General features: G+C 36.7%; 1 protein-coding gene across 1 annotated transcript in view; it reads right to left on the bottom strand.

Annotated features, from left to right (window-relative positions):
- Positions 1 to 17,816, bottom strand: part of LOC115245102 (probable G-protein coupled receptor Mth-like 1) — a 129,993-nt gene that overhangs the window by 19,145 nt on the left and 93,032 nt on the right. The window contains exon 5 of the mRNA XM_029823212.1: positions 2,843 to 3,027. Coding sequence (XP_029679072.1) covers positions 2,843 to 3,027 — 185 coding nt within the window. The remainder of the gene's footprint in view (positions 1 to 2,842; positions 3,028 to 17,816) is intronic.

The following is a 17,816-nucleotide window of genomic DNA, read 5'->3' as shown; positions in this document are numbered from 1 at the left end:
AGACACCTATAATTATTATCCCCGTCAACTCTTTGATGTCATTTTTTTTCTTTAGATGGGGGAAAAATTGGCGCCGTGTCGCGCGCGGCGAGGGTGGACGGCGGTTTGTTTGTAATTGCAGTCTCTCTGACCGCGACAGAGGGGTGGTGGATCCGGCATGTAAAAGGTAAGTATTAATCAGCGGCGCACGAGATAGATCGACGTGGCGGAATTAATGCATCCATCGCATCGGCGGCGCGCGCTTGCGTCTACGCGAGGGATTTTAGGACGACCAGGAGTGTACGCGCCGGATTACGGGATGTGGATTATGGGCGAACGGGTCGTTAAATAGCCCGTAACCATAGCCGGGGCTTCGACGAATAAAGATCCGTTGCCCGTTACGACGTCGAACCTTATTATCTCCGTTCGTACGCGCGCCTGGGAGAGATTCGCATCAGGCGGACCGCGCCGGTTATTATTGGGGATCCGAGGTATTAAAGGCTCTCCTCGGGGTATCTTCGATCTTCTTATATTCAGCTACCCCCTACGTCATACTTAAATACAATATTTCGGCCGACGCGTAATCCTCTTACGGTAGTATATCCGCGCTCGCACCGCGCGGAAGTCGATGCGGCGGTCGCTTGTTTTGTTCCTTATTATAATCGATTATTTGTACGCCCGGATAATTACATACCGCCGGGGAGAAAATCATGTAAACGAGAGCTCGCGCGATTTATATGTAATATTTCAGTGAGAGAGCATGTAATCCTCTTGCGCCAGTTGAGTGGCTGTCACTCGACTGTGCTAACAATGTATTAATAAATACCTTTGATTTTGTGTCCGTATACAGTGGAAGTTTCATATGAGTATTTTGTACAGAAATAAAAATTCAAATATATTAGTCGTGTATCCGAATAACTTTTTTTTAAACTACAGATTGTTTTTTTATAAATTTATCAAATTTTTTCATATAAATTTTACCAAATGTCAATTTTCTTCTCTATTATTTTTAATAAGTACACACGCGTATTTTGTATAGAAATAGAAATTCAGATATATTATTCGGATATACGAATAACTACAGATTATTTTTTTTTTTATCAATTCATCGATTTTTTTCATAGAAATTTTACCGAATGTCAGTTCTTTTCTCTATTACTTTTTTTAATATAAAATATCTTTTTCATCGAATTAAGATCGTCCATCCGACCGTCTGATTCAATTCTCATTCACGTGTTTTTTTCGCGAAGTAATTAGGGCGAAAATTAAGATCCTAATGAAAAGAGTAAAATTTTTTAAAAGCAATCCGTCATCCGTGAATATACGCGTATAATGATGGCCACGTCATAACGACCACGATATTATTTTATTTTACAACGCTAGTCGCGCCGATACCGGACGATGGTACTTCATTAGCAATTAATTCGACACGACCGATCGATTAACAAAACCAATTTAATCGGCACTCCGAAAGCGCGGATGACCAGTTCTATTAATTGGCGGAATAATCGGATCACAAGGGATTGTCGGATAACGGTCTGCTCGCAACGTATTACTTTCAATGATAAGCTCCGTTACTGTCTGTCAAATCGATATCTTATTACCGTCAAATAACTATTTTTAATCTGAGATATAATCACAATGAGGTATTTAAGTTGAAACTTACCACATTCCAAAGAGTTGAAAGAGAGAAACGTTTAGTCTTTGTTAAGACTAAAATGTATCCTTGTGTCAATTTCTGATTCGTTTTGTATTCTTCAATAAGAAGTGTATCAAACAAGAATAATTTGTAATCAGCCTATGTGTTATATTTATTAAAACAAACAAAACATAAAATGAATATTAATATTAATTATGATTAAAGATCGCGATCTTTATAAATCGGTAGCAATTTCACATATCCTGTTGCGAGTGAGATTACTATCGACTTTAATTAAAGCAAGAAAATAAATTAATTCACAAAGATGAGTTATATTCCGCCGTTAATATTAAACGTCAGACGAATGATCGATTATTCATTTTGCAAGTTTATCATTTATTGATAACGAGGATGATAAAGGCTTCCTCATAGCGGTGATCCGGACTGAAGAAAAACGAATGTATCGCAGTTATTAATTACGCGGATATGGTTATAAATAATTCCCATTGGATCGGTCGATCGTTTTGAATTGCAAGAATGGCCCGTTTTGGTATCATAATACATTATCATAGATTATATTGACCAGAGCCGTCTCTGGATAATATAGCCGCGCCGTTGCCAAGTTTAATTAAAGCAATGATCTAGCTCGAACTATCATCCAGCAAGCAATTCGCGCCAATTGCATCATTGAGCTAACTATAATAAACGCGTTGCTCTATTTAATTGAGGCATGTACTAGTTTCGTACGGTTCTATTGACATCGCTTATTTTACACTGTGCGTCACTAAATTGAAACACAAATCACATCGTGAGCTCTTTAATGAATTAGAAAGAAAATTAATTTTCTTTATTAGAAATGAATTTACATTGACGTAATTAAAAGGCTTCCCGTTTCAAAACTTTCCCTAGAAAAGTTCGATTCTAAATTGCTTAAAGCTTAAAGTATAACAGTTTTCAATTTTAGGAATCTATATATTATTTTTAAAGCCAAACCAATCTGATTTTCATTTCACCTTCGTACTTTCTCTCAATATTCTTTTTTTTTTTTGCAATATTACGTACACGTCACATCCTTCGACATCTTGGAGAATGTAAATCTGATGGGATCGTGATAGTTTGGCGTGACGAGAACTGAAGGGCAACGTCGGAACGAGGTAGATTTACGTGTCCGCGAAATAGTTCACGCAGAAATGACGAGGGGCTGATCGATGCGTAAGAACTTACCGTAGAACCAGCATTGCTTCTCGCCGAAGCGGGGCCTCAGGAACGTATATTGCGGTTGAGCCGGGAGATGGTCCAGAAGGGCCGCCAGGCCGGCGACCAGGAGGGGCCCACCCCAGGCGTAACAGGCATAGATCCTGAGCCTGAGGGTCTCCTGACCTTTCTCCAGGCTAACCGGTCGCAAATCCCTGAAAGCAAAGAAAGGCGAGGTTAGCGAAGAGTGCAGTGATCGCGAGGAGAATATATGGACGTTGTGAGATACATGGTGAAATAAAATATCGAGGTGCGTATCCGTTCCTCTTTTCCGCTTTCCTTTCTTGCAATATTGAAAGAATGACTCAGACCTATCTGTGTGAGAGTGTTTTTTTTCTGTCCAGAACATAATAATAACAATAACAACAACAACAACAATATCCTAAGATTGCTCTTATTATGAGAAAGTAGTGGGTTGTAGATATAAATAAAGCTATATATATGTCGTTGTCAGATTACATAATATAAAGTGCGGCCACATTCTCAAATCATGGTTGAAAATGAAATATTTTAAGAATTTTAGTCTTTTTATAGAACGCTAACAAGCGACCGGTTGTCAAACGTAACAATTTGTACATCGTTTTAGATTCTGACTAATTCATTTCAGTCATTTTATGAACTGTCTTTGTAGAACAGCCATTTATAGAAAATTAATAGATAATTATGTTATGATATTAATAGGTAATTATGTGTATTTCTAAATGAGAAAAAGCTTGTTGTATTTATTATAATTAAGGTTTTATAAAAGTAACATAAATAAAATTCTCGAAAATAATGTTTGAAAACAAACAATAAAAAGAAATATAAACTTGAAAAAATAAAAAAAAATACATTTATTACGACTATTTTATCAAATGTACTATAAAGTAAGGTCGATAAAAACGCGCCGTTCATAAAATGACTGTAATGAACTAGCCAGAATCTAAAACGATGTACAAATCGTTGCGTTTGACAATGTGGCGGATCGCTTGTTAGTGTTTTACAAAAAGACTAAAATTCTTAAGCAGATTATAAAATATTTCATTTTCAACAATGATTTGAAAATGTGGCCACACTTTATAAAATGCCTACTAGACGTTTTATAAAACGACGGACTGTGTAATCTGGCTATGACACATATATTATCACTATCATCGATCAATCATCATAGTTATTAAAATAAAAGATTAATTGCGCGAGAATTCGGCGTTTTCACTCGTAGCAGGCTGAATCGTAAAGCTTTATCATTGTCTGGCTAGTTTAATGTCGCTATAACGACACTCGCGGTAGGGAGATGAACGTTGGGGCTTAGCACGTGAGGGGTTGTTACCCGTAAATCGCACCCTATCGGTATAGCGACGTTACTGTGAACGACGACACAGCAAATGTCGACTATCGTAACCAGCGTGTCGTAAAAAGTGAATGCAAGAGGAAAAAAATGAAGTTTAAAATACGAATCAAAGTCAATTCTGTCGGTTCTTATGAATAAAGAATATTGATTTAAATGTAGATATATTGTTATTAAATTTTTCATCGAAATCATGCTGCAATATTTGACGATTGCATTAATCAGTATAAAATAGACAAAAATATACTAATAATTAAGAGTTGATTCCTGTCACGATTTTCTCTTAAAATTATAATTATTATTATCTTGATATTATAATTAATTATTTATTAAAAACATATATTGAGAAACAAATAAATATAATACACATGACATATATTGGAAATATATTTGAAAGATTTATAAATAATGTATATCCTGCGATATATCTTTAGTTCTTCCCATAGAGATAGAATTTTCTACAGTGGACAAATTTTATAATGTACTCTCTTGTTAGCGCAATTCTTTTAACGTAGGTAAAATTTTATATAATTTGCGATATACGCATAGAAAAAAAAGAAACAGAAGTTACATCAGTGAAAGCTTTGTAACTAAATGACACGAGTTAGCGCAGACAGGCATTCTCATTTAAATATTCTCTTTGTACATCCGGTCTGAATCAAGCCATTATATAAATTTTTACCGAGTTAATCCGGGCACATACACATATACCAGTGCGTATTGAAATCGTTGGAAAGTAAAAGTTGGAACAATTTTTAGATTCGGTCGCGTTTTCATATGTCATATAATTTTGTGGCTCGCAGATAATAAAATACTTGTGTACAACAATCGCGTTACATATTATTATGTCTCTATTTTACGTTTGTTGAATGTATAATTGTTAGCATATAACATTATAAATAATAGAATTTGCAATTACGTGAAAAGAGATATCATGATAGTCTCACATATCGGTATGAATATTAATGGCAATCCGAATATATAATTTATAATTACAGTATGTTATTATGCGACACACACACATGTATATGTAAAGCTATAAAATACACTTAGGTTGAAAATCTACATATTACATCTCTTTTATTATTTCTCTCTTTCTCTCTCTCTCTCTCTCTCTCACTTTCCATTTATAAATTCTTTTACTGATTAATTCAGAATCTTTTTTTGTTCAAGCAAGAAAAATATCTTTGCGTCAATATAGCCTTGGAGTATAAAAGATTATTTTAACAGAGAAATTTAATTTAAGATACAAAAAGATGTTTAAAAAGGTTGAAAGGTAAACAGTGAAAGAGATATTCACAAGTTTTCATAAAAAAATTTCAAGAAAAAATTCATTTTGGCAACCGTGGATGAAAGAACTTATTTGATTAAATTACAGAAAATGTACTTTTCCCGCGCTATATCAACAGTTCGCGTTGATGTTCTATTCTAGGTCGCGATGTTCCGATACGATGAAGATGTCCGATGTACAGGAAATCTATATGAATGCATTGCACCGAGAAGGAGAAGAATGGCGGGTGGATATCTCGGGATACTAATTTCGTAGTGCCTGCACCTCATTTCCGGCGTCGCTAATTAGGCGTCGCCACTGTTGGCATGCGCCGTCCTCTCGTTCTCTTCCTCTCGTCCTTTCGCTTCGGTCGCTGCTCTCCGTAAGAGAGAGAGAGAGAGAGAGAGACAGCCGTCGAGGAAGGGAAATGATAAACGCGCGCGTGGGAGACCGCGACGTCTCGCTTCGACGTCGTCACGGCGGCGCCACGATAATTTCTCAACCTGACCATCGCTTCCTGGTGAAGCCGGAGGCATTCCAACTCGACGCGGGATCGGGGAAAAACGACGTTAAATATCCGTCGTGGTCGAGAAAATTAGCGAACTACTAGGATCCATATGTGGGAGTCGTTCGCACGCGTGGATGCGTTTATCGCTGCGCGACCATGCGTTTATGCGTGTGAGTAAGTTAATAGTTAACCGAGGATATAGGGTCTCCGAGGAGGCAATTATGCGAACGACAAGATGACTCGCGACCGAAGAAGGGGATTTACCTTCTCGCGCAACTTTCTCTTCTGCTCTCGATACACAGATCTCTCGTCGAGCGCGGAGGAGAGATGCGAGTTATTTTAGCGATATAATGAATCCTCTTGAAGTGAAGCCCCATTTAAACGGAAAACGTTGTACTGTCACAGAATATGCGCATCCTGTAATTATATCTCGTGCTTGGCCGGCGAAAGAGTCCCGGGGCACACGCATGTGGAGGTTTGTAAAGCCGAGATAACGAAGTCGGTTATTAAATAGACGTCAGGTAGCCATTGTTAATCTTTTGATCCTTCGTAACAACTATTGCGAAGTCTATGTGAGGGTCTTATTACAATCTTTTTTTTTTTTTACTTCGATATTACTTCCTTCTCGTAATACGCAGAAGCAGACGACAGCTAAGAGATAATAACATTGCTATGTAGATTATTAGCGAAAATATCCTATTACGTGGTTTAAGATTTATTTTAAAATCGTCGATGATTAAGTATTTTATAATATTTAAGAAACAAATATATAAAGCATACTTGAAGTCGTAGAACTAATATCGTAGCCACATAAATCTAGAATAACATTCTAAATCTACATTCGCGCAAATTCCATTTCTCTTCTTTCTTGCGCATTATATACACAGTTACATATAACTCGAAAGTTGCCTTGATCTTTTTCACTCCCTTCTCGCGAGCAGTCCACTTTTAGATAGACAAATCATCGTAAAGACAATACGAAAGCACGAGAGATTGAAACATTTATTAATACATAAAGGCAAATCGCCGACAAGTAGATTAGTTTGTTAGAATCTTCGCGCTGTATAGTTCCTGTGTTCGAAGCTCATATTTTATCCCCTTCTGCTCTATCTTTCCGAGCGCCGTGCGTTTAAACAGCCCAGACGTAATGCCGGCGTACTGTGTCTCTCGTTGGCCGTAGAAGCTAAGAGCTCCATATTTATCTCCCCGATATGGTAATTATACGGACGGCAATTAGCGGCGGTGTCGGCCGTTAGAGATACCCGCCAAACTCGGTAGTGTCTCGTGGAGAATGTATAATATGATGGGAGAGAGAGAGAGAGAGAGAGAGAGGAGATGGACACAAAGATATTATTTATTACGTTGACATTTTGCATTAAAGCGAAAAATAATTTCGCGATAAAGTGATAAGTGCGAAGATACCTGTTAAGGATGTTTTGGCTGTACAATAGTAGCAAAAAACTATCAGAATTAAAAAAAAACATATTTCTTACATTTATACTGTTTGAAAAATCGAATAAATGCAACTGCAAGAAACAAAGAAAAACGAGTAATTTGCAGAAAGAGAGAAAGAGAGATAATATTTCACTACAATTTTTAGTAAATAACTTTTAAACGAGTAAATGGATCTAAATCAAATTTCGCACAAATATTTATTAGAGATTTCTTAATATATGTGAAGATTTTTATTTCGTTGGCAATATTTTTTCTTTATCGAATTTGTCAATAAGTGTACGATACGCGATTTTCCATAAGAATCAATACTAACTTTAAACTTAAATAATTTCCAAATCATTATAAGAATTGTGCTCAGGTTTTGCACGGATACTCAGAAGAAATAATAGAACAATCTACGAAATTTTCATGCTTTTGTCAATGTTTTGACATATGACACATACATCCTTAAAGTGCGAGTTAGCTCGATTAATGAACGATATTCTTGTTGCATAATATTCTCTCTCTCTTTTAAGCCTTTAAAAAAAAATGAATATAAAATATTTTTTATTTATTTCAATGCGCTCTTACATCTTACAAAAACATCTCTACATTCGCGCGTAAATCCTATTATACAAAAGTAAGATAGAATATACTGAGAACTTCTTTAAAAGACATCAAAAAAATGATTATCGACAACACTCGAGAGTCACTCGAGAGTCTCTCGAGAATCTCTCCCCCTCTTCCCCATAATTCCTTCGAAAAACGATAGTGGCGGAGTGAACTTTATCATTCGAGACGTATGGAAAGTAAGTTACACTTTATTGAAAAGTTTCGAGAGCTCTTAAGCACGCGGAAACTTTCCGTTGAGACGCGAAAACGTTCGACTCAACGGATCCTTCACCCTTCATTCACCGTCGATCGAGATATTCGTCTATCCTTTGTTCCCTCATTATCCTTTACGTGTCCTCTTAATCTGAACATTAATCGGTCTACATCCTTCTATATATTCGTCTAGCTATTTATTAATGCCACCGCTATATCGCCAGCGGCACGTTTTATTTTAGTATAAATCAAGAAATTTTACAGTATAATAGACTATAAATTACAAAGATTATTTTATGAGACTATTCAATGAGTAATTTATGCAAATCTATGCGAATTCTTAGTAAAATATCTAATCTTCTAATCTATCTGAGTTATATCATACGTATTTTGCTATGTAAATTTTATATATTTTATGCATATTTTAATGCTATAAATAATTAAAAACGTCTTTTTTTCAGAAATTTTATAGACGTTAAATTTTATCACACATGACGTCAATTTCTTCATTATATCGTCGAATGAGTAATTATTTGCGTGATTAAAATTCTAATCGCGCGTCGAAGATATCATGCGAGCATTTCTTATGATTCATCTAGTTCGTAAGAGCAATTAAGAACATCCTTGTTGACTAAACGTCGTCCCTGATCTCCAAACGCATGAAATAGAGACGAGACGATAAGTATTACGTTGATTATGACGAGTATACAATGGAACGAGGATCTAAGAAATCGACCTCAATTAGTAATAATCAACGAACGTGACAATTTACGTTCTTCATACGCACCGCATTCTCTTTCGTCGGGTGAAAATTTCGCGAAAATACGATCTCCCGTATCGGAGATGCTGCAAACGCTTGTTGCTCCCGATGTATATCGCTACCGGCTTGATTTCCGGATAATCGATATTACACTTCCGGAATTAAACGTCGATTACGAAGACGAGTAGGAAGATAATGATAGAGGGGTTCGCCATTGTTGCCGTGAAATACCCGGCCCTCGCCCTCGTTCTTACCCCCCTTCTGCTTTCTAGCTTCTGTACTCATCCACGCGATCGCTCTTGAATGCCGTTCTGTTACCGCCGGCCAGACCGCGGCGATAGTAATTCGAGAAGCAGGAAGAAGATATTAAGAATTTTCGCGTCGAAGAAAAGGGCTCTGGAACGCTCTCTAGCGTGGAATTCCTTATATTTTTAAATTATATAACGTTCGGTGGATAAATTCCATGCGGAAACGTGCTTCATATAAGTGCGAGGATAGATAGACCGTAAAATATATCGCATAACTTCCCCGTGGAAGAAAGATAATATATTCTCCGTGAAAATAATCAATAAGACTATATATAACTATAAGACATAAAAGTTTATTATTTCATTATGTGCATTTTAATGTTTTACGTTGTCTTTCGTTTGATTATCGTTCATAAATAACGATTAAAAATGACAATTTATTCTGTGATGTTATTTTTAACCATACTATTAATTATCTTAATGACGAAATCTCTCGTCTATAATTTTTAAATCATATATATTGTATTATATCTACACGCGAATATATATATAAAAAAAAAATTGAATTTGCGTGAATCATGCTACAATATTTGAAGCGGTGTGATCGAATCGAAGTTGCAGCGTTCGCCTCTATCGCAGCATCACGGAATGACGGTGATTATCGGAGGGTTTCACGTGTCGTTACTACTTATCGCGTGCGGCACGAACAGCGAACTCTCTTGCTCGGCAATAAGTGGCCTCAGGCGCCTTCCTCGCTCTCTTTCTCTCTCATTACGCCTCGAATCAATCGATGGGTTCTCAACGACAGTCGGGAATACAAGAAGAAGGCGTTGCCGGGGCTTATTTCGCGATCATGGAAGCAGTTTCAACTTCCGTGAGGAACAAGAAGAATTGCGATCGCCTGCAACCTCCCTATGCGAGGTAGGCGAAGATTCGAAAAATATCGGAAACACAATCCGGAACAACCGTATAAGCACAAACGTATAATCGAGATTTTAAATCGTCTGTTGCACGATCTATTCTTTACATTCCGCCTTTATATTCTAAACAAGCTTACAACAAACAAATTTTATTCGTCAATTATTTTCGTAAGAGAACAATCGCTTGACTCCCGTATCAAATTATTTAAGGATATTTTGGCTGTACAATAGCTACAAAAAACTGTCAAAAATAAAAAAAAAATATATATTTCTTACGTTTATACTGTTTGAAAAATCAAATAAATAAATCTAGATTATCAAAAGAATTGAAGTATAATAAAATAATATGATTTTTAACATGTTCGTAAAAGAAAATAGTTGTAATTAATATTTTTCCTAATTTATGACAAAAACTTTTTATCGCTTGAAATCACTGCAAGAAAAAAAAAACGGGTAATTTGCAGAAAGAGAAAGAGAGAGAGAGATACTCAGAAGAAATAGTAGAACGGTCTACGAAATTTTCATGCTTTTGTCAATGTTTTGGCATATGATACATACATCCTTAAATAAACATTTGAAGTGAAAACAACCTCGTGAAAAGTATAGATAATAATAAAATATAAAATAGCATTTTCTTATTCTTCAATTTCTTGAGAAAGAGAAGTTGTAAAATGCTAAAAATATTTTTAAAAACACCTTTTAAAGTCATAAAAAAGTATAACCATATACATAAATAATTCAATATAGAAAGATACATCGATATATCTAATAATATACCTTAGTTTAGTCTATAGTCTATAATGATATAATTCATTTAATACGTTTATGGTTGTTCAGACTTAATTGGTATTTCAGAATATTTCTGATCGTTGCCCCCTTCACTTATAAGGATTGTTTTCGATTCTTTTAGATACGATCTAATGATCTCGGGGGATTCCTGCAGCGTATGTACCCGAGTGGTATGCGTCCTTGGCATAACTGGTTCGAGGAATGCCATTGCATAATCAGAAACTACATAAAACGAGAACATAGGAAGTCTGGTCTCTTCGATATGCTTTCTAACGTATCACGAACGAAGCTGACGACGACTGTGATGATAATCGCGACCTTGGCAGACGTATAGACGCATGGATAATGCGTGGGATATCTTAAAAATAAATGTTGGTGGAATTTATGAAATGTATCCTCTCGATCAAACGACGAATCGAAACCGTATATTTTTATCGTCCACGCAAAAGCGTAGATTTGAAAATTCCGAGAATGCTGATTTATAATAATAGATTTTATATAATAAATTTACAATGATAGTATTTTTAAATGCCGATTTAAATAAAGAATGTATAAAAAACAATCTTTGTTTATCCTTTGAAATATGTATGCAAAGGGTATCGTAAAAATAATTTTATTAAGTAATGTATAATTTACAAAAAGATAAATAAACCTGTATTAAACTAAAGATCTTATAAATTACTCTGAAGTCTCAAAAATCGATATTTAAATTGAAAAATAAAAATAAGATAAGAATTATATGAATTCTACATGATACATCGTATTAATAAAAAAAGTCATTTGATATGTGTCTATGTAAAAGATGAAATAGCCGGCTTTTGAAGTGTATATAATATGGTGTTTAGGTTGCCGGCAACCATTATAGAACACATGCTATTTTCTCGTCTTTGCATAGATAATCGTCGAAAAAAAAGAGAATGCGTGATATGCTGCGATATTATGAAAGGAGTAGAAGGCAATTCCGCAGTCGATATGCGGATTTTATATCGCGAACAAATCGAGGAGGGAAGCCGCAGGGGGTGCCACGATGTCTACGAGGCAACTTGAGAAGTCGTTCCGATGATAGTCACGGGAAGTTGTCAGGTGTTTGTTGACGTGGGGTAACCGAGGAAAACGACGACAAAGACGGTGGCAAGGAAGGGTGGGAGAGCCGTTAAGAGGGCATACAGCCAGAGATGGTAAAGTCGCTAATGGAGGAAAAACAGGAGGGACCAGAAGGAAAACAAACACCGAGAGTTACCGGAGCGACAAGCTCCGGTTCTCCTCTTTCGATCAGCGTTTGTCCTGCTACTAGAGCGTTGACGTCCGAAAAACAGGGGGACCGAAGCATCTTTTATACTGTCACGTGCGATCCGCCAAAGTCCCTTCCGAATAAGATGGATTGTCAATATTGTAGTGCTCTTTGAAAATATTATTACAATATGTCAGAAAGAACTACAATCGAATTCGCTCTTTTGCGATACAAATCGTTGAGATGTAAATCAGTTAAGAGAAAAGTTAATCAGCTTTAATTATAAAATTTATGACTTTTCCCTTAAAAACTTTCCCGTAAAAATACATTAAATATGCTTGGATTTTATATATAAAAAAATTGCCTTACATAATTTTTTATAAGATTTTAATGCTTAAAATAAAATCGCTTTCGAATACCCTTAACAAGTATGTGATAAAAATGTAAATGTGGTTATTAAGAATTAATATTGTAATAATTTAATTTTAATTTTCGAATTGCTCTAAAAAAAGTCGAATTAATTAATATAGCCAGTTCTCAGTTATAAAAATGTACTATTAATTTCCATTTCGAACCAATTTCCTTTTAAGAAATATAATAATAGATCTCTTTAACTATCTTATTTTCATCAACTAATTATTTTCGATTTATTACCGATCTATTTAAGATATATATTATTGAGAATAGACCTCCCGCGGCGCTATCGATTTTCTCTTGTCTATTTAGCAGCAGATGAATATAGAGAAGCCTGCGCAAACTCTGAGTTCGGGAGAAAGGAAATGAAAGACATAGCTCATCGAGATCTCGATTCATCGAGTACAGCTGGTTTTCGCGGAGGGGGAAACTCGAAACGTCATCCCGCGTTATCCGGGACGAGGGTGAGAATTTATGCGGTGTCATTCTCTCGTCTCTCGGGGCGCGCGCCGAACATCGATCTTCGAGAACAACGGCTTCCCATCCTCTTATCAGAGATGTAAAATCGTTCGGACAACTGGCATAGATCTATACGTGTAATGTCGAAGCGCGAAAATCGCGAATTTATGACCGCGTTTTTACGATCTGAGATTCACGGCCGAACGCATCAGTCGCTTCAATATCGCGTCTTTTTCGCGGTAGATAATATTCAGCGCAATTTGTAAAATTTATTAATGTGCAAAGTATAAAGATTCTGAAATAATCGATATTTTTTAGTTTACATATTAGAATTAAAAACCGATAATGCGTGATCTTAAAAATATATTCGAAAGAATACATAACACGGATGTGTATGTGTGTGACATATATTAGTTACAAATTAAATTTTTCCTGTCCAATTCTAATCTAGTTCTGTTAACTTTACTTTGAAAAAAGTTTCATTTTAGAATATTTTTACATGCAGCTAACATACTTTAAAAATGTAAAATATTAAATTTAATTGCCTTTAAAATATATCCGCATTTCCAGAGAGAGTTTACAAAATTTCATATAATTAGCTATGTTATGTAAAAAGCGCAGACACGAAACAGACCCCAAGTTCTATCGTAACACCCCTCGTTATTCCTGCATGTCTGGTAACGACACGCAACACAGACAGTTTTTGTTTAACCCTGAACTTGGCCATGTGTTCTGTATTATGTCTCTTTCTCTCTTCCTAAACTTGTAATTTTCTCTTTATATTTTATTTTATATTTTTATGTAATTTTATATATTATAAAAACATTGCGTTTTGAGCGTTTTACATAGATTCTTTCTATAGATAGTTCTCGATGTCCACGAATCAGTAATATTGACTATTTTTTTCTCTCAAATTCTCTTTAATCTTATCCAGTTTGTTGATAGAAGTAGAGCGGAAGGGCGGAAGGAAGTATGAGAAAAGGCAGAGGAGTCAGAAAAGCAAGGAAGGAAGGAAGGAAGGAAGGAAGAGGAAGGAAGGAAGGAAGGAAGGAAGGATGCACTCTGGGGCACGGTTGATTGTTCGGTGGTTCTACGAGTGGTTATCTGCAAATGAAGGGCCGCAAATGCGGAACAGTAGAGAATACGGGAGGAGTTGCGGGCGCGTCGTCGAAGTTTATAGCGGATGGTAGGAAGGGTCGAGGAAGAGAGAGAGAGAGAGAGAGAGAGAGAAAGAGAAAGAAAGAGAGAAAGAGAGAATCGCCTGCACGACCAAACGAGAAGGGTGGCACGACAGAAACGGCGCGACGACGATAGTTTGTTCGCATATAATTCGATCGGCTGCGGAATTATTGTCTTAAAACGGCTTTCTTTCCGCGGAATTGCCTGTCTAGCGTCTGTTTCCTCTCGAAGGTGATGCGAATTTCCCAGATAAGAATCCAATAGTATGGGAAGGTCGCTCGTTTTCTCGCGAGTTTACCCTATTTTACCTCGTTTCCTCTTACATTGTGAGAATATAATGTCCACAGTTTCCAACTGTGTGATAGTTTCGTCTCGATTCCCCGCTTCCGACCAAAGGGATAATTATTTCAATCTTGTTTAGATTCTGTTACGGATATCGTGGAATGTGGTATAGATTTCCTTGATGGCAACAACTTTCCAAGTGGTTTGACTATCGATTTCCGGTATCTGGATACTCCTTTATTAAGTTTATTTGTACGATATGAAGCGACGAGAGTGACATTGGATATAAGAAATATTTAAAAGAAATATTTAAAAGTGCGTGAAAAAAATAAAAATAAATTCTACAGCTAAAGTATTAATTTGTGTATTAAGCGCATATGTTTCGCGGAATTAACATAGTTTATCTTTAACTTTGATGTTATATATGTAAGTTCTATATTATTTTCGCAGTTCTTCATACAATATTTCATATTAAAGATTATAAATCTTTCGCAGTTTCAAAATATTCCTTTAAAGCGGAAAAGAAATAAAGAGTTCAGAGAGACTGTTTTGGCCAGAGAAAGTTCTCGGAACTGCGTAGCGAGATCGAAGAATTGTGCAGATACCGCGGTGAACAATGGCCTAATAAATCTGACGTTATTCCTGTGAAGACACTCGTGTAAATCCTAATAAATTTCCGCAATACCGCGCAAACGGATGAGAACAGCTTTTTATCTACAGTTTCAGAAAAAAACATGCGACACTAGACTGCTTGTCACGACGGAGTGTGACAGACATGTGATAGATTAGCGTTAGTTCGGGCATTATAGATTTATCATCGACACGATCAGTCTGAACGGTGACAATCTTGTCAGCGATGATTGTTAAGGAAAATCGGCTTCCGGCCAATCAGCGAGGCGCGCGCGCGCACACATATACATCGGTTTTGCGGGTTAGCATGGCAGTCTAATGGCCATTTACACTATCCGCCAATGTAAATGGGGGATCGAAGGGTGAGTATCCGAGTTGAATGGTCCCCCCATCAAAGGGCCCCCCTTCGACATCTAGTCGATCGAGCCACATCGCTCCTGTGGTCAGCGTCTCATGCAGGACCCGTTTCTCCTAAATTAGACTGATAACTAGTAAAAGCGAGATTGATAGATTTGATGAAGCGGTTTGATGAAGTATCCATCAGTGTCTTAATATATATTCATTTATGACTTTTTTTATATGAATTGCAGTTTTTTTTAAACAAAGATTATTTTATTATTTACAACATAAATAAAAGATATTTGAGCTATTTCAACAAAAATATCCCTTTTTACGATTGCGAATAATTAATTTCTCAATATAAACTATCTATTTCTCTCTTTCATTTCGCGACGATTAAACAATATAAAAGTCTAAAGATATTAATTTCTTTTTATAATGATTCCGTAAGAGAGAGTTGCAGCTTATGTTTTAGATCAGTCTTGAGAACTGCTGTTCACTTACTTAATGTAAGGATACTCAGTGTGAAGATACTTAAGGTAAGAGTGCTGCTTTATCGGAGTCGCATATTAACGAGCACTTGCACCATTTCGACTTCCGCTCCGCTGAGCTTCCGTGCTCCATCGCCGATGGTAATGCCACGTGGGCGGCTAAGGAAGATCGGGAAGAGTTACGAGCGTAAACGAGAAGGGTGTCGGTACGGGGTTTATATACGATCCGTGGCCGTTGCAGCAACCGTGCGGACCGAGCTTTACGAGCGATAAAACCAAGGACGGGGAATCGACCATCGGTGGCTTCCCGCCGCTTTCCTCGCTTTTTGCTGAGCGCATCGTCGTGTCGCAGCTGCAAATCATCTACTGCGAAAAGATGATGGAGAGGCGAAAGTCAAAATGATAATGTGCTTGCGTATCTTTCTTCGATAAAAAAAAATGCGGTTCGGAAAATACGGGGAGATTCGCTTGAGTGTCGAATAATACGGCATCTTCATTTGAAAAATGTTTAGACATCGATTGTCAAGACGCGATTGAAGGAGATGTTTTTGATTCAAATAAATAAATAATTTTATTGAATGAATATCATAAAAAAATTAATTAATCATATAAAACCGAGGCGAATATGGAGATGGGAAATTTTTCTTCGAAAGTATTTATTAATTTCTCTTTGAGATTGTAAAAATGCCGTTCAAGAAAGTCGAATGCGAGAGCATTCGAGAGCACAGTAATTCAGCATAACATGCTGCATGCTGTAAGTACCCATTAGCATATACAATTCGAAGTGCATTTAAATGGCTTCGTAAGAAATAAGTTGAAGAAACGCATTAGTTCGAATGACTTTCAATAAACGATGCTGAGATGATCCGTGCGTATTGACTTTTCAATTTGCATCTCGATCCAGATACGTTTCTCCGACATATCATACGTTCACTACGAGTTCGGAAATCGACAAAGAACTTAAAATGCAAATATTAAAAGAAATCAGATAACTTGATTGCAAATTATAAATCAATATTATTTTACATACAAAATGCTTGGAAAAGTGCAGCAGAGATTCAACAAAACAGATCTTCGCGAACATCAATTAATTTATATTTATGAAAATATATATGTATATAAAGCAAATTCTTTATATAAATAAATTCAGCTATTTTACAAGAAGCTGAAGTTTTTTATAAAACAGCGACTTATACATATAATAATTCGAGGTTTTTTAAGAGGGTTTTTGTAAAAAGACCGATTTTACAAAACGCTCTTACAACATATACATGTATAGAATATTATTAGATGTAAAATATAAAATTGGAACAAATTTTGTTTCTCCAAATTCGCGAATAAAAAATAATTTACACTCCATATACGATAAAACTCGATACAGTGTTGTGTAATTCAATATTGTGTAACAGCAATGGATAAATCCACGTAACCATTGGTCCATGGGTCATTTGGAAATCCAGATGTATCCAGATTGTTTGCTATCGTGGGGTGGTCCCGCAAATGAAACAAAGAAATGAGAACGCCGATCCAGATCTGTTTCGCGGTTCGTCTTTACGAGCGGCGGCGTCTGTCACGAAAAGAGATTACGGCTCCTCCCCGCCCCCGCATTTAGCGGATGCGCAACTTTGGCGGTCGCAGTTTGCTCGCCATTAGCGAAACGTCGGGCCGGATGAGAAACCGGCGCCGTGCCGCATCGGGACGGTCGTGTCTGATCGGCGGCCTCCCTTCGGAGTGGAATAATTGCGCGAACCATTAGGCCTGAATCCGGCTTAGGAAGCGACTTCTCCGAGAGCCGGGGTACTATTCGGGGCTCCGATAGAAGAGAGGAAGAGGGAAAG

Source organism: Formica exsecta, unplaced genomic scaffold (genome assembly GCF_003651465.1).
Source record: "Formica exsecta isolate Colony F162 unplaced genomic scaffold, ASM365146v1 scaffold907, whole genome shotgun sequence".
NCBI lineage: Eukaryota > Metazoa > Arthropoda > Insecta > Hymenoptera > Formicidae > Formica > Formica exsecta.
The sequence above is the reverse complement of the archived record's forward strand: the minus strand, read 5'-3'. Positions and strand labels throughout refer to the sequence as shown.